Genomic DNA, 25487 nt, shown 5'->3' on the forward strand with positions numbered 1-25487 from the left:
AACCATTCATTCTGACCCTGGTTTATCCTGGTGGGACAGATATTGGTGGGACTACAATTCCCATCATTCCTGACCACTGGAGTTGTAGCCCAGTAACATCTGGAGGGCCAGGCGTTTCCTTTCCCATCATAGCCACATGTCACAATGTTGCTACTGTACCATAGCAGCTGATTACTTGTGCTTCAGGCAAGATTTTGAAAACCGCTGCTTCAAAGATAAAACACCAGTCAATTGAAGAAAACCTCTGAACCAGCACGATACTAAATCACGGATGCCACAAGAATCTCACGGACTGATCTCTGATCTCTTTCACCAGATTTCGTCAGCGCTCTAAAAATGTCTAAACTAGGGCTCACATGAAATGTCTTTAAAAACAAGAGAACACAAAACTCTGAGACAAATGTGCATTCTCTCCCGCTTTCAGCAAAACTTATTTCACAGGGTGGACAAGAGTAAAAAGGAAGGACCATATACACAGCCCGAGCTTGTTGGAGGAAGGAACATAAATTGTAATAAAAAAACCAAAATAACAAGTAGCGGTGATATCTTGTCTTCGTAGCACCACCATCTCCCTAAAGACAGCTGTGGGGAACCTGTGGCCCTTCAGATGTTGCTAAACTACAACTCCCATCAGCCCCAACAAGCACGGCCAATGGACAGGAATGATGGGAGGTGCAGTCTAGCAATACCTGGAGGACCAAAGGTTCCCCACTCCTGCCCTAAAGGTTCACAGGTTGGAGCAGAAGCTATGGTGAAACTGGAGAAGATCTTTCTCATAGCAAATTGATGCACAGGATCAAGTCTATATCGAGAGCCAGTGTGGTGTAGTGGTGAAGAGCGGTGGACTCGTAATCTGGGGAACCGGGTTCGCGCCTCCGCTCCTCCACATGCAGCTGCTGGGTGACCTTGAGCCAGTCACACTTCTCTGAAGTCTTTCAGCCCCACTCACCTCACAGAGTGTTTGTTGTGGGGGAGGAAGGGAAAGGAGAACGTTAGCCGCTTTGAGACTCCTTCGGGTAGTGATAAAGCGGGATATCAAATCCAAACTCCTCCTCCTCCTCCTCCCCTTCTTCTTCTTCTTCTTCTTCTTCTTCTTCTTCTATAGTTAAAGGTGCCTGCTTTGTGGCAGACAACATGTTTGCATGCAAAAGATCTTCAGTTCAGTTTCTGGCACTTCCAGGTAGGAAGCCACAGAGGGGAAGACCTCTTATGATGGACCTTGGAGAGCTGCTGCCAATCAGCTTGACATTATGGAGCTGGACAGACCAAAGTTCTGACCTGACCAGCCGTGCATTCAGCTCACAATGCCTTATTCTCCTCTATCATCTTTCCCCAACCTGATGCCTTGGAGACGCTATTGGGCGGGGGACGTGGGTGGCGCTGTGGTCTAAACCACTGATCCTCTTGGGCTTGACGATCGGAAGGTTGGCGGTTCGAATCCCTGCGATGGAGTGAGCTCCTGTAGCTCTGTCCCAGCTCCTGCCAACCTAGCAGTTTGAAAGCACACCAGTGCAACAGATAAATTGCACTGTGGCAGGAAGGTGAACGGCATTTCCATGCGCTCTGGCTTCTGTCACGGTGTTCCGTTGTGCCAGAAGCGGTTTAGTCATTCTGGCCACATGACCCGGAGAGCTGTCGCAGACAAACGCCGGCTCCCTCGGCCCGAAAGCAAGATGAGTGCCGCAACCCCCTAGGCACCTTTGACTGGACTTAACCGTCCAGGGGTCCTTTACCTTTTTTACTATTTTTTGCTATTGGGTGACAACCGCTACCAGCGCCAGCCAACATGGCCAATGGTCGCGAGGTTTGTAGGCTGAGGCATCTGGAAGCCAGCAAGTTGCGGGGGGTGGGAAGGCTGCTCTGGGGTCTGCTGTTATTCTGAGCATGTCTTCCCTGTCATTGCTCTGTCACTAACTGTGCTATTTCAGTTGACAGTCTCTGTCAAAACATGTGGAATGTTACTGTAGCTTTTCGCAGCTTTTGGAAACCCCTATTTATCTCTGTTGAAGCAGGTCTCGTCGAAAGGGACCAAGAGGCTTCAGGACAGGGCAAGCTTGGCACATTTGAATCGCTCGTTTCTATTGAGTCAGCAATTCTCTTTCTTTTCAATGTGATTGTTTTCGTCTAAATAAAAATCTACTGGTCCTAGTAGCATTTTTGGAATCTCCACTGCAGCATGCCGCAAGATCCAGCAGGCTCCAGTTACTAAGATAAAGTGATCAGATGTGAAGAGGGGGAGAAGAGAACTTTTCTTATGAAGAGGTGGGAGACATAAATGATTTCCAATCAAAGCAGAACCTAAATTCCCATAGCTGTTTCAAGAAACTACAGCTCTGAAGGAAATCTGATCATTCTATTAAAATCACACATTTTGATCAAACAATCTCAAAACTTTATTAATATTAATATGAGCCGTGTGCTCAGCAGGAGCCCTCAGTAATCTGACATATTTTCTATTACACTCAGGAGAGAAACGCCAGCCTATTAGTGTAATATTCAGACAGAAACCACTTGGCTTTACAGCTGATAGCCATGAAAGCCAACTGTTCTTGTGATGCAACCAATTAGCTTGTCAAATTACTCAGGATGGTTATTTCTTTAATAAACTTTGTTTCTGCGGCAATTTCTCTACATAAAGTTGAATAATGCAACAGTGATGGAAAAATAGGCACAGATCTGATTTCATGTGACTTCGCACTCATGAATGTTAACCAGGCTGGCTCCAGGCTGCTGAGACTGCTGCTGCCGCCGCCACTGCTGAGGACACCCAGTGCGTCAACTTGGGGAACTGCTGACCCCCCTCCCCCCGCAACTCAAATCGAGCTGGGAGCGAGGGTGCCCGGCTGACTGCCCAGTGGCGCTCCAGGGCCAGGAAAACCCCAGAGCTGACGCAGGGAGAAGGAGAAGAGGAGAAGGAGGAAGAGAGAGAAAGAGGAAGGAAAAAAAGAGGGGAGCCCCGACCTTGCCGCGCCGCCGCCGCGGAGAGGTAGGAGAGCACTGGGAGGGCAAGGACATGTGACAGAGCCCCAACATGTGACAGAGACCCAACCCGAGCCTACTCCACGGTGGCTAGAACTCCAAGAGAGCAGGCCAGGGCCCAGAGGAAGGCCACGCAACCGAGGAGACCACAGAAGATATAGATAGATATCAAGTGGAAAAACAAGAGTCCTCTGGATGAAAGAGGCTTTGACACTGGCCGCTTCCTCAGAAGCCAGGGGAGTCACGCTCCTTAAAACGAGGAACCAGAACCCACAACTCACCCATCCCATTGCCTGAAAGCCCCCGTACCCATCCAGCCCCCTGGAAGTTCCCAGCAGAGAAGTCAGAGGAGATGCCGCTGGCGGCTACTTTGCAACACTGCATCCCCAGGGCCTAAGTCCGGGCACTGGCCCTTCAAATTCTTGCTTAAATTTGCATCTAAGGAGCAAGGCTTGGGCACTCCATAGGGCCACTGTGAAAACAACCGCCATTGCTCCTGGGTGACTGCACAGAGAGCTGTCCCAGGTCCTGAACTAGCCTCCTATACCTGGAAGCAGCACAGCTGCAGCATTCTCCTGGATTCGTGCTGCAGGAATCCAGCCTCCCATAAGGCGTTGTCTACGATCCCATGAGCTCCCAGCTTTGCCAGAGCAGAATGTCCTCTGCCAACCTTTTCCTGCTTGCTGCTGAGCTGCCAGGACAGATGGCCCCATATAAATCATAATCAAGAAAATCATTCGGAGCGCTGCAACCCAAGCCCTGGAAAGTCCTCCTCCACCTTCCTTCTGGCTTTGGAGTCTTTCCCCAGGCATCACCCACACTTCAAATCACTCCTCAAAAACCGCCTTTCCCATGGTTCCCTTTGGCAAAACCTCCCCTCCAAAAAGACTCCATACCCTACTGCAGGGACAGGGAACATCCAACCCCACAGGCACCTCATTTCTGCCTCACTAAGTCAAAGTACAGTGGTACCTCGGGTTACAGATGCTTCAGGTTACAGACACTTCAGGTTACAGACACCGCTAACCCAGAAATAGTACCTTGGGTAAAGAACTTTGCTTCAGGATGAGAACAGATATCGTGCGGCGTCAGCGGGAGGCCCCATTAGCTGAAGTGGTACCTCAGGTTAAGAACAGTTTCAGGTTAAGAACAGACCTCCAGAATGAATTAAGTTCTTAACCCAAGGTACCACTGTATGTGTAACAGAATTGAAAATGGAATTCTTCCCATAGGTGAAGGTAAAGGTACCCCTGCCCGTACGGGCCAGAGCCGCACACGGAAACGCCGTTTACCTTCCCGCTAGTAAGCGGTCCCTATTTATCTACTTGCACCCGAGGGTGCTTTCGAACTGCTAGGTTGGCAGGCGCTGGGACCGAGCAACGGGAGCGCACCCCGCCGCGGGGATTCGAACCGCCGACCTTTCGATCGGCAAGCCCTAGGCGCTGAGGCTTTTACCCACAGCGCCACCCGCGTCCCCGGAATTCTTCCCATATACCCTCCCATTTCATTGGGCGTCCCCTGCGGAGAATTCTAGGTTATAAGTTGCCCAGGGCAAGGACCTGTCCTCTGGTACATTGTTATGATCCTTATTATTTTGATTTATTGACTGGCCTTCACTGTTAAGGTCCCAGGGTAGCTCACAACAAATTAATATGCAACATTGAAAATCGTTTGGCACCATTTAATGACGCGGGTAACTCACAACTTACGGGCATTTAACTTGTGTGCATTCAGCTTTATGCTGTTGGCAATGTGTGTGTGTGTGTGTGTGTGTGTGTGTGTGTGTGTGTGTGTTTAAAGGAGTAGAAAGGGGGCGGGCAATCCCACCCACCATTGAAATAAGACTTTGGCGATCCCACCCACCACTGAACCTAATGTGTTTTGACTGTACACGATTTTGGCTTTCTGAGGGACTGTGTATGATCCTGGGAAGAAACATGATTGCCTCTGTGCTTTGAGGAATGCTGACTGGCTGGCTATTTTATCTGAACATGTAATCCACATAGACCTGTTGATTAGAGCGTGCTGCTGATAACGCCAAGGTTGCAGGTTCAGTCCCCATAAGGGAAAGCTGCATGTTCCTGCACTGCAGGGGGCTGGACTAGATGATCCTCAGGACCCCTTCCAACTCTATGATTCTATAAGACATCTATGTAATCCTGGGGGAAAATGGGAGGGAGGGAGGATAAAAGAGAAGGTAAAATAGGAAGAAAAGAAAACCAAGAGTGGCATTATGTTAATCTGAGCACTAGGAACATACTAGCGATCATGAGCTCATGACCCATAGAAAAAACCTACATAATACAATAGGTGCAGTAACAGTAAAGGTAAAGGGACCCCTGACCATTAGGTCCAGTCGGGGCCGACTCTGGGGTTGCAGCACTCATCTCGCTTTATTGGCCGAGGGAGCCGGCGTACAGCTTCCGGGTCATGTGGCCAGCATGACTAAGCCACTTCTGGAGAACCAGAGCAGCGCACGGAAACGCCATTTACCTTTCCGCCGGAGTGGTACCTATTTATCTACTTGCACTTTGATGTGCTTTTGAACTGCTAGGTTTGCAGGAGCAGGGACCGAGCAACAGGAGCTCACCCCGTCGCGGGGATTCGAACCGCCGACCTTCTGATCGGCAAGTCCTAGGCTCTGTGGTTTAACCCACAACGCCACCCTTGCCCCTTGCAGTAACAGTAAAAGATCTTTAAAAGGTTAGGCTCCTCACAGGGACGTCATAGATATGATGCAAATCAAGAACAGGCGACATTGCCAGGGAAGGACGATGATAATCAGAATACACGCCTCGCGTCTGGATTTCTGAGGCTTTAAGTGCAAATCATAAATGTTCAGGTTAACTTTCTATTTTTAATTCCCCACGTAATGAAAAAATAGCAACGGCAGAAGATCTAAATTTGCCTGACATGTTGTGCAACTTAATTTACCTGATTTCCTACTATTGTAGTAATTATCACTCACAAGCAGCCAAAGGAGCTATACTAACTCTGGTTAAAATTCCTTACTCTGTAATTACTGAAAATTCCCTGCTGGCATCCATTTTTCCCTCAACCATCAATAAACTCTCACACACTTCCGACTGCTAATTTGCTCCCTGCTAGTTTCCTTTACCTGTAAGATTCTCTCTCTTTTTTAAAAAAGAAAAGAAAATGAATAGCTAATTAAGACTTTAAAAAAATATATTGTAAGCTTATATTTTGTTCTTACAACTATGCACTCAACTGAAATATTTTACATTTTGCATCTCCTTATTTTGAAAGACCTGAATAAACTAATAAATAGAATCAACACGCTTACAGCAAATGCTGCTTCATGTATGGAAAAACAGAGGTGAGAATTTGGGGTTATCATAGGGCACAGTGACTTCTGCCTACAATAAAGAACCTTGAAAGCTTGCAGGAAAGCAGAGATGCCAAAACTTAGTAAAAGAGAACACACTTTATATGCATTAATAATAGTCCTCCCTTTCTCCTTTTTCATTCCAACAGGCTTTTGGAAACAGACCACTTTTAATGAGGAGGCTGGTACCGTTGTGTTTCATTAATGTAAACTATATGGTTTTAATGTATTTTATATATGTATACAGTACAGTGGAACCTCGGGTTGTGAACGTGATCTGTGCAGGAGGCATGTTCACAACCCGCAGCGCTGCGTCTGCACTGGTGCGGGTCGCGATTCGGCGCTTCCGCGCATGTGCAAAGTGTGATTTAGCACTTCTGCGCATGCGCCAAAACCCGGAAGTAACCTGTTCCGGTACTTCCAGGTTCGGTGCGGTGTGCAACCCAAAAACGCGTAACCTGAAGCATCTGTAACCCAAGATACCACTGTATAGTCTTCTATCAATATTCAACTGGTTTTTAATGATGTGGAGGGCCACAGGAAGATATTTTTATGTATGTATGTAGCTTTTAACTGCAAATATAACAGAAAGAGAACAACTACCCTTTGCCAGCTGACATCAACAGTAAGAATATTCCATCGATCCTGATTTAAATGCATAGATTAATAGAGGCAGTCCACATAGGTATTTAAGTGACATTGGCCACTACAAGCCATGCATGGAAATGGCAGAGAGATCTTAGAACCAATGGTGCTCGATATTCATCCTTCCAACCTTACAGTCCCTTTGCTACCAAAAGGCAACACAGAACCCACTTTCGTTGTCTTGCGTTCTGATGGCTGCTACAGTAAGACTGCCTGCCTTCTGTCCCACAATGTACGATGTCCATGCACACAATAATTATGCCACCAGCACATGTCCAAATTAGACCAAATTAGATCAGAAATTAATCCTAAGGAATGTAATGTCATCTGCTTTCTGACACAACTCGCATCAGGGCTGCCCTATTTTAAGCTGTAAAAAATGTACACACAGAGAAAACAGGATGCACTTCCATTTTTTTAGTAAATTAACAATATGAATAAATGTGCTTTAAATTTAAATTTAACTTATAAACAAAACCTAAATACCACACAGGTGCCTATATTATTTGGCTGGTTTGGAAGGCAACCCATAAGTATGGTGAACAGCACCTGGAACCTATTTTTGAAACAATCTCATTTCAAAACAGCAATCTACTTAAGTAAAACAACTAAAAATTTAAGGCAGCATTCCATTATTATTATTATTATTATTATTATTATTATTATTATTATTATTAATTTGTATCCCACCCATCTGACAGGGTTGATCCAGCCACTCTAGTACCTTCCACGTGCTGTTAGGCAACAGCTTCTATAACCCATGACAATTGGCCTTGCTGGCTGGGCCTGGCCAGGGAACAGTAGTCCAACATACCCAGAGGGTGCAATTTAGGGGAAGGTCTGATTTAAGGACATGAACACCCTTCTTCACCACTATACAGTGGTACCTCGGGTTACAAACGCTTCAGGTTACAGACGCTTCAGGCTACAGACTCCGCTAACCCAGAAATAGTACCTCGGATTAAGAACTTTGCTTCAGGATGAGAACAGGAATTGAGCAGCGGCGGCAGGAGGCCCCATTAGCTCAGATACCTCAGGTTAAGAACAGTTTCAAGTTAAGAACAGACCACCAGAACGAGTTCTTAACCCGAGGTACCACTTTACAGGCCTCCCCATCCTCACTTCGGCACTGCCAACAGAAAAAAAGAGTGATACTGCCTTTTTATTTAGGGAGCGACAGTTCTGAATTTAAAAAGGCACGTCCAAGAAACAGAAGTGACATCTGAGGGTGCAGCAGCTGGCGGATTCTGGCAGAAACAGCGTTGGCCACCAACATCACTGCGAGCATCCAGACAAGGGAAACTGACACCGAGATGCCTGAGAGGATCGAGTGCCAGAGCTGCGCATCCCTCTGCCAAGATCTGTGCGCCAGAAGTTGGTTCCTACTTAGAAGCCACCAGAGGAAGAAGCACACTTAATGCCAGCCAGGAGAAGATGTTACATACAACACAAGAGCTCCCCTGCTGGTGCCCAATGGACGGCCGCTTCTATCTTTCTCTCCTCTCAAAAGGCAAGCTCCGTGGAGTTGCTTGAAATAATCCAACAAGCATAAGAAACACCAGAGAGATGTGAGGAGAAAAACAGCTCTCCCAGATATCTTTATGCCAGAGACAAAGCAGCAAAAAGTGAAGGGCGGGGGGAATAAATGTGTTTTGAAAACTAAAACTTCATTGGGAAGATGGACTTCCTGGCTCCTGAGGACGCACGGCGCATTGCACAAACACACAGACACACACACAATCAGGGGGCAAACCAATAAATAGACCAAGGCAAATAGGCAGGCAGACCGGGAAGGAATAGCGGAAAGGAAGGCCACAGCGGAACAAAACAAGAGTGATTCAAGCAGCCTGGAGGCAAGGCCAAGGAACCCTAAGGAGGCTGTCAGCTTGCTGCCTTTATAATGAAGGCTGTTGGAAAGAAAGCAGAGAAGTTCAAGTGGCCTCAGGCTGAGTCTTCCCTCACTCACACGGAGCACTAAGTCAAACCATGGCTTAACACAATGTGCAGGCTCCCAGAGAGGAAGGTGCGGCCATAATGCAGGGCCAGGTGTAACAGTTCCCTTAACCATTCCTGACGATGAAACAAGTGTAGGGAAGGCAGCATCAAATCTAAGTGCTCCTATGGCCCTCCAGGTGTTGTGGGACTCCAACTCCCATCAACCCGAGCCAATGGTCAGAGTGAATTGGAGCTGTAGTCCAGCAACGTATGGAAGGCTACAGGTTCCCCATCTTTACCTAAGGCTCCATCTGTACCATAGATTTAAAGCAACAGCCATGTCTTTCCCAAAATAATTATGGGAATTGTACTTTGTTAAGGATGCCAGGAGATTTCAGGGGGTCCTTCTTCATTGGCGATCACTCGTAGCCCAGTAAGATTGTCTTCCATGAACACGGTTTTAACAATGAGTCTGTATGTGACTGTGGAGGCCAATTCTGGACCCACATGTCCTTCCACAGTGGGGACATTGGTTTCCAGGCTGGAATTGATCACGGTGTGGATTTGCCAAGCGTGCCTTCCTCTTATTCCCCTCAGAGCTACGACTCCCAGAGTGTTTTAACAGTCAATCCCTTTTACAAGGAAACTCTGGGAACTGTAGATTTATAAGGGAAATACGGACCTCTCAAAAACTCTCAGAACCCTTAACGAACCACAGCTGCCAGGATTCTGTGGGGGAAGCTGTGACTGTTTATATTTAAAGCAGTATCACACTACTTTATAGTGTAGATGCAGCCTTAGAATATTTACTGGTACAGCGTCCTAAGAAAACATGCCAGTCAGGACACGGTGCTGGTTAGGGCTGATGGGAAATATACTGCAAAACATCTGAAGGACACAGGTTAGGGAAAGCTGGTGTAGAAGATGCATAGGACACTTAAGGTTCTGATGGAGAAGGATGGGGCTGGCCTGCTCAACCATGAAGAACACTGATTTTCAATTATAAAATACAAAGAGATGAGGTGTTGGCAACGGGAAGTGGCGAGGAATCAAGGTTCATTTCCATTTAATCCTAACATTATCTTTATGAGAAATATCAGAGCCAGCCTTATGTTCCTGGAAAAAAGCAACAGCAATTTGTTGCATATTAAGAAGAGCAAGTGGCAAATGGTGCGCAGAGAGACCTTTCGAACATGCAGAGTTCCAAAAGAAAAGAATGACTCATCCTTCGTCTAAGCACCAGCCACACAGAGTGTCCTGAAGGACTCGCCTAAAGACTCTCCCTCTGAATGAGTTTTGAACATTACCAGATGCTCAGGTTAAGAGACAAAGATCACAAGGTTGAAGACATTTCCGAACGTAATGATTTTGGAAATGTGATGCAGCCAAGTCAGGCTATTAACACTTGCATTGCTCTAAAGTCTTTACCTCCAAGCTCGCAATGAGGACAGCAGAGCAGCCTGAGTTTGCAGAGGAACACGTCATGAGCCTGGGTTCACATATGACACTAAGCTTAGACATCAGCTTGCTTTCTGGCATCACAGCAGTAACAGAGGAGTAGGAGAAACCCTGAATTTTGGCAGCATGCATTTAAACAATAGTTTAACTGTGGTTTGCGGTGATGTGCAACACTAGCCTAATAGACAGCAAGGTTTAATTTATCACATACCACCACAAACTCTAATTGATGCCCCATCCAGATGCATCAGTCTTAGATCTTACAGAAAACTGACCTGAAAAGGCAGCCTATCAAAATGAAGAATTCTGTTTTAAAAGAATGAGGAAAGGTCATAGTTCAATGCTAGAGGATGTCTGTTGCATGTTTAAGGTCCCAGTTCCAATCCTTAGTACATCTGAGACTATTCCGCTAGCCACCAAAGTACCTCTTTGACCCAAATAAAAACAGATGGTTGCATCCAACAAAGTTTTACTCAGAGCGGACTCATAAAAATTAATGAACAAGAAGACTAAGTTAGATCCATTAATGTCAATGTGCCTACTCTGTGCAAAAAATTAGCTGGATACCATCCAAAAGGATCAATTCCTTGAATTGTTCTCAAGTGTCACTCAAATGATTGTCTTTTAAAGAGACTGAATAATTCCTTGAGGCACAGCAGTTCAGGACTAATATTATCATTTGGTGGGTGTCAAATCATCATAATAAAGCTAACTGTTATCTTCTCTTGAAGCCTTTTTAATTTATTTGGTCATTAAAAAAACCACAATATATGTTCAAAGAATGAGTTCGCTGCTGGATTAAAGTGAATCTACAGCACACAGACAGAAAACCTTCTAAGATCGTAATTACATTTTAAATTTTCAGTTTAATTATTTAGCTATGCCTATTTAAACCATTACAAGCATTGCCTATAAATACACAAAACATGAATATTAAAGACTTAAGAGATCCCCTTTCCTTGAACACAGAGCATATCGCTTCTCCAAAGATTGTGCATCTTAAGAGTGATACTTTTCAGTTTTACAGAAGCAGGGGGTTATGTGTCAAGGAGACAGGGCTGCAGATCTCACTGCCCATCAAAATACTTTGCAAACCTATAAGTATGTCCAGGCCCATCTAGTCCAGCATCCCGTTCTTGCAGTGACCAACCAGGTGCCTGTGGGAGAATCCACAAGGAGGACCTGGGTGCAACACGCCATTTCCAGCAGCTAGTATTAAGAGTCTTCCTACCTAGCACCACCGAATGCAACACAATGGGTTCATGTTAATGAGGAAGCTGACTGGTGCCTGTTCATGCATTATGCAAAACCAGGGGAAGAAGACGATTGGCAGGGGGGGGGAAGGGCTAGAGATCTTGCCATGTTGACTCATGCACTCATTTCATCTCAAGCAGATCACCCTCTCCTCTCCTGCTATAGTCTTCTTTTTGCAGCAATGCCCACATGGAGGCTTAATGATAGTTAAGAATTAATTAAGAACTGTTCAGAAACCATGGTGTGAAAGGATCTTGCTTAGCTTCAGCCACGGCAAAAGCCCAGGTTGGCCCTCACATATTGGCTCAGAAACATACAGGGAGTCCTCACAGCTGCGCCAGGATCAATGCTGCACGATCAGCTCGCCTCTAGCCCGTCAGAAATCAATAACTGAACATGCAAGTTACAGGTGGCCTGGTATTGCTCATTTTTGGCATTTCCCTTCTTCCACAGGCAGCTGGTGTTTGCTTGAACTTGACTTTTCAGATACACACTGCGCTGTGGGTTGCCAATGAATTCCAATACACTCAACACGCACCCAATTTCCTGATGTAATTATATGGTATTGGAAGTGCCACCCTCAGAACGATTTATGTAAAACTCCTGATTAGATCAGAGCCAGTTACTGGCCTTCCCTGTATCATTATGATTAACACACTTCAAAACTATTTATCTATTGTTCGGCGTGCCACCACACTTTAGCCGTGACAGCTGCGGATCAGATGATATTTTTGTTCAGTTAATTATAAAGCATTCTGCAATAACATATATAGAATTGAGGGGGGAGAGAGAGAGAGAGAGAGAGAGAGAGAGAGAGAGAGAGAGAGAGAGAGGAAATATAGGCATTGAGAGCTGTGCACAACTGAAAGATCAGTCTAATCCTGCTGCATGCTAATGGCTATTGCCTGGCCTCCTCTCAGCAAAACCCCTTACGTTTTTCATGAAAATTTATGACTGAAGCCTTAAGAGGCAGAATTTCTGGAAATCTGAAGACATGGACTAAAATTACAAATAATCACAGTGCCTGTATTGAGAATTTGAAGCTCCTGAAGTTAGTTGGAACTTGCACAAATAATTAAGTAATAAGGGAAGTCACTGAGACAAGGGGGAAGGGGGAGGTATCAGAGAGGCAATGCTCACGGCACCATCTTTGTCAATGGTGGCATAGGTTGTTCTCCGTGGCACAGAGCCACCTTCTCTCAGCTTAAGATGGAGCCTAACTGGGCAGAGATACCCAGGGGACCATGCCTTGGCAACCACCAGGTTAGACCACATTATATGTGGAGTTGCCTTGTGAAGCTCTATGTTATTTTGATGATCAGTCCGAAACAACAGTTGCAAGGCTGTTAACTGGGATTGGCTTTATGGCCACATTACAACCAACGCCTTGAGAAACTGCAGCAGCGACCAGTTAGGTCACAAGAAGGGCTGGTCACAGTAACACCTGCTTGCCTCCCCATGTGTCTGTCCATACACTAAGATCTCCAGAAGGTGCTCTTCTTTAGGCACCCTATTTGAAGTGTGGTAGGTGGCAACGGCGCAGAAGGGCCTTCTCAGCGCCGGCACAACCATTGTGGCATGGCCTCCTCAGAAAAAAACTTGCCTGGCACTTACTTTAATGTCATTTCAGGCCTTTTGTTTTCCCATGGTTTTCTATTTGACCCGCATGATCTAACACTGCCCACTTTTATGCTAAAGGTAAAGGGACCCCTGACCCTTAGGTCCAGTCACGGACGACTGGGGTTGCGCCCTCATCTTGTTCTATAGGCCGAAGGAGCTGGCGTTTGTCCGCAGACAGCTTCCGGGTCATATGGCCAGCATGACTATGCTGCTTCTGGCGAACCAGAGCAGTGCACGGAAACGCCGTTTACCTTCTCGCCGGAGCAGTACCTATTTATCTACTTGCACTTTGACATGCTTTTGAACTGCTAGGTTGGCAGGAGCAGGGACCGAGCAACGGGAGCTCACCCCGTCACGGGGATTCGAACTGCTGACCTTCCGATCGGCAAGCCCTAGGCTCTGTGGTTTACACCACAGCGCCACCCGCTTCCTCTTCTTTTATGCTACCCTTTTAAAATTATTGTCTCACTCCTTTTTTGTTTTAATCTGTATTTTTTTGTATTACATTTATATACCACCTTTATCTCCCAAGGATCTCAAGGTACATGGCTCTCCTCCTTTTCATTTCATACTCAAACAACCCTGTGAGGTAGGCTAGGCTCAGAGATGGTGACTGGCCCAAGGTCACCCAGCGAGCTTCATGGCTGAGTGGGGATTTGAACCCTGTTCTCCCGGGTCCTAGACCAACACTCTAACCATTGCACCACATAGGCTCTGCTCTAACTTGAATTCTTTATAAGCCAGGAACCTGTTGAAGGTGAAGCATAAATCAACACACACACACACACACACACACACACACACTGTCAGGATGATTGGTGAGTGCTAGTAGAGATAAGAGTCCGGGAATCCAGCCATATTTACAAAGATTTATTGGTTTCTTCAAGCTATATACAAGAGCTCAAAAGTCCGTCTCCGATCATGGTGAGTCAGTTGCCTCAACTGAAGAGGCTTTCCATTTTCCCCAGCATATCCATTTCCTGAGCCCAACCCCCTTCCTTCCTCTGCTACGAGAGTGGCTGGGCCCCGGAAGTGGCTCCCCCCTCTCAGATTCATTGCCTCCTGACAGCCCTTCGTCACCTTCCTCGTCCGAGGAAGAGCAGCTGCTAATTAAAGGAACCTGATCTCTATAAGTACCCATTCTCTCCCCCTTCACTGACTCCAATTCCACACACACACACACACACACACACACACACACACAACTATAAAAGGAATAAGGAGCATTGAATACAACCATTATGACCTCTATTCAAACCCTCCAATTCTTTACCATAAAACAGGGATGGGGAACCTCAAGCTCGGGCGCAAAATGCAGCCCTCTATCACACACATCCTACCCTCAGACTACCTCCTTCCCTGGCCTTGCTTTGCACCCTCCTTCAGTGTTTTTGCCTGGCTGGAATGTGCCCTTGTTCTCGTAGAATGTTTCTTGTTTGCTTGGATGAAGGACAGAGTTGTGTGTGAAAGTGTGTGCAGAAATTAGTCTGCTACACCAAGGTAAAATTCACATTAATTGCTCTGCCCACTTTTGCCTCCAGCTCTGCTTGTCGCTGGCATGCGGTCACCAGAAGATTGGCCAGAAGAGAATGTGGTGGGTCAGATTCAAAATGGTTCCCCATCCCTAATTTAAAAAGAGACACATCAGTCTTATTTACTCTTCAGCCAGCACATGAAGCCAACAAGCCCTGTAAAACTGAAAATTGTCACCTCTAACAGGAAAGGCTATCACCCCATTTGCTCGGGTGGTGGGGGCAGGGAAACAGGATCTAAGACCATTTTTCCTATGACTCCGCAATGAGTAACTCTTGAGAAGAACAACTCCTGTGCCCGCAATGATTTGGTAGCATTATGCAAAAACGTGCTCCCTGACAGCCTCCATAAATGTTAACCACTCCAGAATCAAAATGGCAGTTTATATGCTTCTGGTGGAGTTGCACATATGACTCATTTGACACAGGAACACAGATACAGGAGCAATTTTCAGGAGAATTCTCTCGTGAATGGGGCGGGAGGGGTAATGTTAGCAAGGCCCAATTACTCATTCTCTCGCCGGAGTTGCAAAGTAATGGTTTGCATTTCATGACACACCTATGCCTCAGAGACCTTTGGGAAGAGACTACTACAGAGGGATTACGTGCTGTGATGATGATAATCTCAGCTATAACTAATTCTTCCAATTAGCATGCTGGCGCACGCCATGCGTAACATTCAAAACCACAGTGTTTCGGAGACCGGCTTAAGCAGCCGGAGGCACGAGGGCAGGCTTCTCAGTGGGACCCAGAAGTGGAGAAAAGAATAGAGGCGGCGGCAGCCATAACGAGGAAATCTCTCATTTTATTTATTTGTTACCCTGTAAGGTTAAGCACTGATGGGAAAAGGAGCAATAATTAACCAACCAACAAACAAGCAAACTTTGCACCGCCAGACGAAAGTGTACAGAGTTGCAACTAACTAGTCCCACATTCAGGCACTCCAGAGTGCAGCTAGTTCCTGCCAAAAGGAAGGGGAGAAAGAACCGGGAAACCACTGGAGAATCAGGCTACCTAACATCATGGTGACACCCAGGTGCTCTGCTTCACCACCCAAGGCAGAACAGGAAAGTGCTGCCCTGCATCACCCCTGACAAAGCCATCCTTACCCAAGCTGTGAGGCAGCACCCGCAAAGCGGCGACAGTGGGTTCCGACAAGCTCTCACGAGATTTCAGCAAGATCTCGCAGGATTTCGCCAGAAGCCGCCACTGGTTGGAGGAGGTGAGACGCCTGTAGGGGCACTGCCTCTTGGGCTTCTGCTGCCCAAGGCAGCTACTTCAACCCGCCCCATGCATGGTCCGGCCCTATGACACCTCATGATTGACAGTGGGCAGTAGCTATTGAACTGGTCTACCAGGAGCAAACAAGTTCAGGGGCTAGATCTGCTGGGCCACTGACCAGATCATGTTCCCCAACTCATATCTTAACTGGCAGCAATGTGACCTCCAATTCATTGTCTTGGCCAATGCTGGAATTTAAGGTCATGCTAGAGAAGGAGGAATGCAACAGAATGGGGATTTCATTGTACAGGCACAGGTACAATGTAGCAAACATTAACATGGATCACGTTCTAGTCTGGTGCCAGTTCCCCTGGAGAAGGCAGCAAGGTAGGTCAGGATGCAGGGCCATGGAATCAAGCAAGCAACTTGCTCCAACAAGGGCTAAGAGCAGATTCAGGCCATTTAAGCCAGACTACCTCTTGAGGACTCCACCCCCTTGTGGAGATCGCCAGGTTCTTAAAGGGCCAGCCACACGGTCTGAAGATGGTCACTTCTCTCCTCTTCTGTTCGACACCCTCTGCACCAATGGACCAGCAACACGCAGAGGGGGACACCTGGTTCCTCGGCCTCAGAGGAAGGCTCCTGTGAGTTCTAGCCCCACATGCCCTGGTGGTACAGCAGGATCTTCTGGGGTCTCCTGTCTGACAACCACAGTCCCAGTGGTCTCCTAATCTCCAGCAGCAGCTCAGAGTCTTGAAAACGATTCTGCTCCTTAGCTGGTGCATTTGCAACCATATATATATCCCTCAACATTGAAGGAGTAGTAAAGAGACATTAACAAGGGCGACAAAATCCAATACTCGGATTAATCCGTCACAAGCAGGCACCTCTGCAGATATTTCCTCAAGTGCTTCAGACAAACAGAATTTGAAGAGGGCTGTACGATTTGTCAAACATTTCAAGTGCCAAATTTAACCTTTTTTTCTGACAGAAGCTGAGCCTCATCCACCCATAAATATTCATAGCTGGAACTCCAGTGTATGCCTGCCTCAACAGAGCATTTCAAACACCGGGGCCGAATGACCAGCATATTAAAGCTTCTGGCGCAAAGTGTTATCTTCAGCCAGCAAAGAAACGGACAGCAGCTTGGATTCCAGCAGGCCTTTCCTGCCTCGGCCTTCCCACTGCAGCCCCTTCCCCTAGCCCCCATCCCCCCATCATAAAATCGCATAAAGGGGTTTTATAGGCATCTAGTTCAAACCCACTCCTGATGCAGAAAACTCAGGGCTAGCATATCTCAAAGAAAGGGCAGCCCAGCCTCTGCTTAGACCTCCAAAAAGGGAGACTCCATCACCTTTTCAGATAACTAGGGCAAAGTTGGTAGAAACTGCCCCAACAGGAGTGGAGAATCTCTCTCTCTCTCTCTCTCTCTCTCTCTCTCTCTCTCTCTCTTTTAGCTTGAGGGCCACATTCCCTTCTGGGCAACCTTCCAGAGGCCGAAATCCAGTGGGAGGTGGGGCCAGAACAGAGGCAAAAGTGGGCATGGTGAGGATTGTAGCTTTTACCTTTGAATGGCAGGCTAGAGTCTACAGACACCCCTCTGTCCTCCATGCAGGCAAACAAGAGGCACGATCAGAGTTCAGCAACACATTCCAGACAAGCAAACACACTCAGGCTGTAAAGCAGAACCTGAGGCTCCCCAGCCTTGCCATGCATGGACAGATAAACTTCTTAAGATCTAAGCCAATGCCGTTCATAATGCACACAGCAAGTTCAGCATTGAGGCCTATAAAAACTGACAATACAGAAAAGAGCCTTGGCTAACCACCAACCAACTTCTGAGATCACGGTAACTTAAAACTGATCCATGAGGCTTAACTGTAATATTTAAGCTGCAGGGCAATCTTCGTCGCCTAAAGTGTCACTGTGTGCAAAGAGACGGGAGACAGCGCTGTTGAGGGCTTGCTGCTTAGTGCTACTCCTCTCCCCTCTGTGGTCAATTTATTTGCGGGTTAAACCAAAAGCCCCGTGCATAAGTGCTCTCCATTCATTCAAGTCCATGTGCGGAAAAGGAAGCAGGCATTGCTACACTAGATGGGTCCATCTACTGACTAGGGATGGACAAATCTGTCCATTCCAGTTCCTTTCTGTTTCTACTTTTTCCAGCCTTCCGTCCTGTTCTTCACATTATCTACAAGTTTATGTTGTTGTTGTTTCAAAAAGTCCTCGTGAAAATTCATAAGTGTTCTTGTGCGAACTAATAGGTGCATTTTTGCACACACCTTTTGCCTGATGTACACATTTTTTACAAAGCATGCTTTCAAAAACATAATGCATCTCTTTCTGTTATTTTCACTAATAGATGCACATTTTAGCTTGGCATATGCACTTCTGTACACATCACTTGGCTGAAGAATTTCACTGCAAAATTTGGAGAAGTGCAATTTTGAGCAATGGTTGCGTTTCGGTGCGCATACTATTTTGGACAGTGCAAATCGGGCCTTCAGACAGAAACTGAATAAATTTCTCCCCATCCCTGCTTCTGACCATCACCTATTTGGTAAGAAGTATGAAAGCTTTTTGAGTACAACTGTAAGCACGCAGGCTCCTCCAGGCAAGCAAATCGGGAGCACCAATCCCACAGGAGTCCCAATACTTTGGAGGTCCCTGAAGCACTCCCAGCATGGGCTCCAGTAACCCAGCTGGAAATAAAGTCCTTGATCTCCCAGTTAAAGTCAGGGAAAGCTCCAGGGCCTGATTCAATTATACCTGAACTTTGGAAGGCTAATATGACATGCTGGGTCCCTGTACCAGCATCTCAGAGGTTCAAACAAATTATTAACAAAGCCCATGGCTAGATCTCTCACTCTGGCTGCAAAAACACAAGAGAAAATCTTCCCCCGATTCATTCATTCATTCCCGGTTAAAACCTGTCCTGTTCGGCTGCTGTTCTCAAACATTACAATTTTTAATCTGGTTATGTTGCGTTATTTCTTTTTAACTTTCTCTTAACTTCCATATTTCAAAGTATCTTTTTTCAGAAGTGGTTTAGCTACACCTGATATTTTGTTTTACAACCCAATTTAATGTATTTTGCATGTTATGGTATTTTACGTCTGTGGCTGTTGGTTTTTCTTTGGTTCAGTTTTAAAGAATCTGCATCTTTAGAGGCACCTGGACATGTGCAGATGAGAATGTGCAGGTTCCCCCTTTAGACCTTCTGTCAATCGTAAGGAAGCAGAAGAAATATTGACACTGAGGACAGAATCCCATCACCCTAGTCCCCCCCCCCCAGGGTTTCACTGAATGCCTGGAGGCACTTCTGAACAGAGCTATTATCAGGCACATAAACAGCGAGAAACAAACCTGTTCATCCACTACTTTAAGCTGTGGGAAATAATTTCTCACTATAAAACTGAGTGAGAAATTGTTAATTGTTATTGAGCCCTAGGCTCAATAGACTGTCACAGGGTGGGGTGGGGTGGAGGTGTGCAGAAGAAGAGGACATCACAGATTGCTTGGAGAAAGAAAGATAAAGGATAGTAGGTAAAGTAAATGCTGGTTTCCCCCGTCCACCAAAAATATCTTCTGATCAGCCCTATGATGCACAGACAGGCACCTAGGAAAAGTCAATGCCAAGACCACCCAAAACCTTTAAAATTCTGTATTAAAAAAGCGACAAACAGGTCCTGCTAATTTGGAAAGCAGTGAGGAAATATCACCTTCTTTGGTTTGGTACTGCATATTTATTTCCATAGTAAGATAGAACTTTGGGTTGATTGTCCCAAGGTAGCTGTTGGCAGTGCTAGCTTACTTAACAAACTTGAAAAACAGCTGAGGAAGCTGAAATTTTCACAGATTAGCTGGGCAATGTCTAAGTCTAGGCCTTGATATCCAGAATTTTGATATCCAAAGGAGATCCTTTGAAATGAATGGGCCTGAATCAGTATTGTCAATTAATTTTAGTGGGTCTAAAATGAGTAGAAGGAACACTGGCTACAACCCAAAGTCATTTACCCAGCTGGTGAATAGAGACAATGTACTTGCACAAAATGATTGACTATTCATACATATTAACATTTCCAATTGTAGTAATTCTCTGGGATATTTGTTTCCAACCCAACCCTTTAAAAAGTGACTTAAAGACAATGTATTATCTTGACTTGTCTGCTTCCTCAAAACTTCCAGTAATTTCATCAGAAACCATAGGAAAAGCCTTGGTTGTGGTTTGTGGAGAGTCTGAAAAGGGGTAAACCATAAGCCCTAGATTCAGAAAACCTGCTACACTACACAGTGTATGGCACACAACAACAAAGCAACTAAGGAAGCGCAAACCAGCCCAGCCACAATTTCCTCTCCAGTAGCCTTCACGTTTCCTTGTTCACACCAAGCCATGAGTGGGGTTTTTTTGGGGGGGGGGGAGTAGCTGCTTATACATTTCAGAAGCCTAAACGAGAAAACCTAAGTATCTAAAATAATTAACTAAGAAAGAAAGAAAGAAAGAAAGAAAGAAAGAAAGAAAGAAATTAAAGGTTATCAAAACTAAGAAAAGGTTGTAAAATTTCTTTCAAATTTCACATATGAAGTATTACTCCAACTGTACCTTGTACTTTTTATATAGCAAAACACTCTTACCTCAATTAGCTTTCTTTCATAAGCATTTGCCAGTTCTTCGTGGTTTTCTACTTGTTTTTGCTCAGGAATGGCAAACTCACTATCTGTGTTCCAAAGGTTTGGCAATACTGAAAGAAAAAAACAAAATGCACAGCGCTAATTTAACTCAGGATTTTAAAAAAACCCCAATCCTTTCTAGAACTTCAGGCACTGCAGGCCCAAAACCACCACTGGACCTCAGAATTGGTTTGCATGAGCCACCAAGCCCGCTGGGCTCACATAACACAGAGACGACTCAGCTCTGTGTCCAAGAAACCGGACACAAACAGGCATGTAAAGCAAAAAGTGCCAGGCGGATTTTGCACCTATCCCCAGGTCTGTCTCACAATTTGTAGTAGCTGGTGCTGAACGCTCACAGTAGGCAGCTGATCAGCTGTATGGGACAGGATTGGACCCTCTGAATTTATGTGCAGCAAGGTTGCCTCACCATCTTTAAGACCTGCTGGTGTGGTATTTATATTCTCATGTACAATCTACAGAATTATAGAAAAGCAAAAACACTGGATATTGCCTTAATAGTTATTGCTCCAAAACATAACAAAGTAAGAAGCCACATACCGAGCACAGACGGGCCATTCTAGGAAACCAATTTAAAAATAAAATAAAAATCAGTGCAGTTTTGAAATTAGTGGCTGAAATGGGTGCTTAAAATCCATACCGTTTTGAAAAATCCAGTCCGCCATCTTGATTCAAAATTGTGTCCAGTTGTATCCAAGCCTAGGTGAAAACTTGCTCCTTGATCTCAGAAGCCATAATGTAACATTTGATTATGGTATCTTAAAAGGTGTTCAAATATACACTGGATAGCGAACAAACAACTTTCCAAAGGTAAATAAAGGCCAGGATTCAAGAACTTACTTGGTTAGTTTATAACTAGCTTTTTAAAAATAGGTTCATTTAATCATTATGAGGATATTCTATATTTTAATCAAACCATTATTACACTGTTGGGAGCTTTTCCCACACTCCCCATTTTTTTTAACAACACAGTTTTTTTTTTCTGCTGCAGTAAGTAAGCACATTTAAAATAACCTCCAGATCTGTTTCTGGAACTAAATGCCGTAAAATAATCTACAAGTACTTTACTGAGCACAACTTGTACAGGGATCACTGAGCAGACAAAGTACTTTGGAAAGAAGATGCGGCATAAATCATACACACACACACAATCCTAAAGAAAGCATTAGAATAAAGCTATGTAAAGGGCTGTCACAGGGAGGATGGAACAAGCTTGTTTTCTCCTCTTTTAGAAGCTAAAACCCAAACCAATGTAGTATGGCAGGCCCTGCCCTGTGGACTCCTTGCCAATTGAAGTTGGGCAAGAGCAGGGGCGTAGGAAGGGGGGCGGACCGCCCCGGGTGCCCTCACTGAGGGGGTTGACATTGGGCGCACCGCCCACCCGCAACTCCCAAGCCTACCTGGAGCCGTCGGGGTAAGGGGGGGAGCTGCAACGCTTTGCCAGTGGCATTCCCCTCTTCCCCCTTCGTTTTGACAGCTTGGGGGAGGCTTGGGAGTCACGGGTGGGTGGCGGCTGAATATCCGCCATTGGCGGCTCGCTCTGCCCAATGGGTGGCTCGCTCTGTTCCCGGCTGCAGGGCACGCACGCCACTCTGGGCATCCGAGTGGGTATCCCGCGCCTGGGAGGGTACCCTCCATGCCATGCCCCTCTCGGGAGCGCACCTGCCCTAGGCAGTGTGGGCATACACTCTGCCACTGGGCAAGAGTCCTCTGCTTTCTTTTAGACATCTTTTTCAACAAATGTAGTTACTTTCATTTTCCAATACACAAAAAGCAGTAACAACAAAGAAGAAAAAGAAGAGATTGAAGCAATAGGGTGGGTTTTTATTGTATTGTTCAAATAGGGCTTCGGAACAGTGATTTGTTGCCATTTTTTAATTAGTTTATTATTATTTCCTCCAAGGAGCTCAAAGTGGTGTACAGTGGTACCTCAGGTTCAGACACTTCAGGTTACAGATGCTTCAGGTTACAGACTCTGCTAACCCAGAAATAGTACCTTGGGTTAAGAATTTTACCTCAGGATGAGAACAGAAATTGCACAGCGGCAGCAGGAGGCCCCATTAGCTAAAGTGGTACCTCAGGTTAAGAAGAGTTTCCGCTTAAGAACGGACTTCCAGAACAAATTTAGTTCTTAACCTGAGGTACCACTGTACATGGTTCTTTCTCCCCATTTTATCTTCAAAAAACAACCCTTTGAGGTAGGTTAGGCTGAGAGAATGTGGCCAGTCCAAAGTCACTTGCGCACTTTCTGAGTGAGCAGGGAGGGATTCAAACCCTGATTTCCCAGGTCATAGTCCAACATTCTAACCGCTACATTACACTAGCTCTTAATTCTTATCGATGCACCTTTGATGTATTAGCTGAAGTTATGCTTGTAGCATTGTGTTTTGACATTGCACGCTGCCCGGATGTATGCTCCATGAAATATTTAAATCAATAAATCGCAAGAGCAAGAACGTTATTACTTAGGTGGTATTAGAGAGCTCGCAAAAGCTTTAAATGAAATTGCTAAAGAAGGGGGTGCAGGAGCACATTCCTATGGAGAAGACGAAAAGGCAAGTGGTCGATACATCCGTTGGAGTGCCCAGAGGAAGCTGAGATTTGGGGCTCTTGATCCACCTCCTCACACACACAGCCTGTTTCTGTGATGTTCAGAATCATCTGTCAGCAGCCGAGAAGCCGCAACCCTGTACGTGTTTATTCTGGAGTTAAGTCCGATTGAGCACCGCAGGAATTAACTTCCAAGTAAACATAACACGGATTATTCCTGTACGTTACGAATCTTGTTTATTTGTGTAGCCAGAGCCATCACACAAAAAACGAACCTGCATGTTTGAAGTCTTACTGAGTGAAGTGGCATGAGTCAAAGGAAACATTATTGACAAGGCAAAGTAATGGGGAATATTGAGAGGCATGTCGGGGAGTGAAAAGGGAACTTTATTATCATCAAAGAATCAGACTCATTATGCTTTTTTATTCCAAAACGAACCCTTTCAACCCTTAATCCATTAATGAATATCCAGAGGGGGTCTAGCTTTCCAGTTTTTAAATGACCGGCTTCAACCCTAGAAAGCTATAGGGAAGCTATGGGGGAGGGCTGTAGCTTAGTGGTAGAACATACGCCTTACATGCAGACGGTCCCAGGTTCAATTTCTGGCATTTCCAAGTAAAGGCTAGGAGAGACCCACTGCCTGAAACCCCAGAAAGCTGCGGACTTCCGGGTTAGCCGGACTTCCGGGTTAGCGCCATCGGCTAATGGCGGATTCCCTCCGAGCTCCGGAGGGAATCGGCTCCGCAGGATCCGGGTCTTGCCGCTGCGGCGACGTGGGGACCCTCAGAAATCACAGGTGCTGAAGCCTGTGAACCTGGTGACTCGGCGGGCACCATTTGCGCCCCCCGACCCGCGAAGGAGCCTTTTTAAAGGCTTCGGAACGGGGGACGGGGTGAGCGGCGCGGTGCTGAGAGTCGACTGCTTCTCCTGCGGAGTGAAGCCGCATGCCATGGTCGGAGAGCGCTGACTTCTTCTTGTGAACAATTGGACTCTAAAAGCAACAACCCGTGAGTAATACGGAAATTGGATTTGTAAAGGAAATTTTTTTTTTTGAATTAGGCACGATCGGGGAAGGCGCAAACAGGAAGTCCATCTCCCTGTCTTATAAATAATCTAAAGCAAGGACTAGCTAACTAAGGTCGAGAGAATTTCTTCTTCTTTATTGGGTAAAAGACATTAATTTCACGATTTGGCAGTATAAGTAATTTCACTGGAGGATAAGAGCTAATTTTGAGAGCTGAAGTGCCACCCCCCCGGACCCGGGAGTGATCCGCGAGAGAGCCTGTTGAGGAGATATAGAAGTGTTTGACAGCTGTCAAATTAGCTGTCAAGAAGGAAAAAGAGAACTTTGTTTCTGCTATTTCTGCTGGATATATTTGCTACAATTTGGTTATATTTTGTTGAAAATAAGGAAGAACTGATACAAACTAACTTGATTATTGGATTTGAACTGGAAGGAAGATAAAGTAACCAAAATCCCTCTAGAGGGGATTTTGGGACATTACAAGAATGGCTGAAGGAGGAAAAATTCAAGCTAAATTGGACAGAGTGTTTCTTTTCTTGGGAAAGTTACAAGGCCAAATTGATGTTTTGGCTACAAATGTTGCAACTCTGGACTTAACAGTAAACAAATCCATTGAATTTGATAAGGACTTGACTCATGAAGTCCATGCAGCTGGACAAGAAGAGAAACTTGAAAGATTTGAGAGTGTGGAGAAAGAGATATATGTTGTTTCTGAGGAAAAGGAAGGAGGAGATGTAATGTTGCAGATGACAAAGGAGAGCCAGAGGCCTGACATGATGGCTACAAAGGAAAATAAGTACTGGATGATGAAAATCTGTTTTGAATTGAAGATTGAAGAATGGAGAGATCTCCTTATGTGGAGATCTGAAGACCTACGGATTACAAATTTGATTAAGGTGAAAGTTGGAGCTTTTGGGACATTTGGACTTAAAAGGAGTAAGAAACAAGATTCAGGCTCCACTTTTAAGTATGGAGGTCTGGCTGGAAGAAATATGGACCCTATCGGGACAGAGCTTCTCCGAGATCTGGTGTTTAATATTAAGGACTACCAAAAAAACCGGCAGAGAGGAATTGAGAGAGAATTAAGAGCCTCGGACGTGAGGTCTCCAGGCTGATAGTAGACTAAGACTGATGGACATTTGTTGGGGATTGAAACCGGGAAAGGGGGGGTGGGGTTTGGGAATCCAAAGGGTGTAGAATAATAATCTGCTTTTTTATTTTGTTTTGTTA

At 45.6% G+C, this 25487-nt stretch overlaps 1 protein-coding gene across 6 annotated transcripts in view; it reads right to left on the reverse strand.

Moving 5' to 3' along the window:
- SNX29 (sorting nexin 29) overlaps window positions 1-25487 on the reverse strand; it is a 213788-nt gene that overhangs the window by 113625 nt on the left and 74676 nt on the right. For all 6 annotated transcript variants that reach the window (XM_053364008.1, XM_053364009.1, XM_053364012.1 and 3 more), the window contains one exon: window positions 20626-20732. In XM_053364008.1, coding sequence (XP_053219983.1) covers window positions 20626-20732 — 107 coding nt within the window. The remainder of the gene's footprint in view (window positions 1-20625; window positions 20733-25487) is intronic.

Source organism: Podarcis raffonei, chromosome 14 (assembly GCF_027172205.1).
Source record: "Podarcis raffonei isolate rPodRaf1 chromosome 14, rPodRaf1.pri, whole genome shotgun sequence".
Taxonomy (NCBI): Eukaryota; Metazoa; Chordata; class Lepidosauria; order Squamata; family Lacertidae; genus Podarcis; species Podarcis raffonei.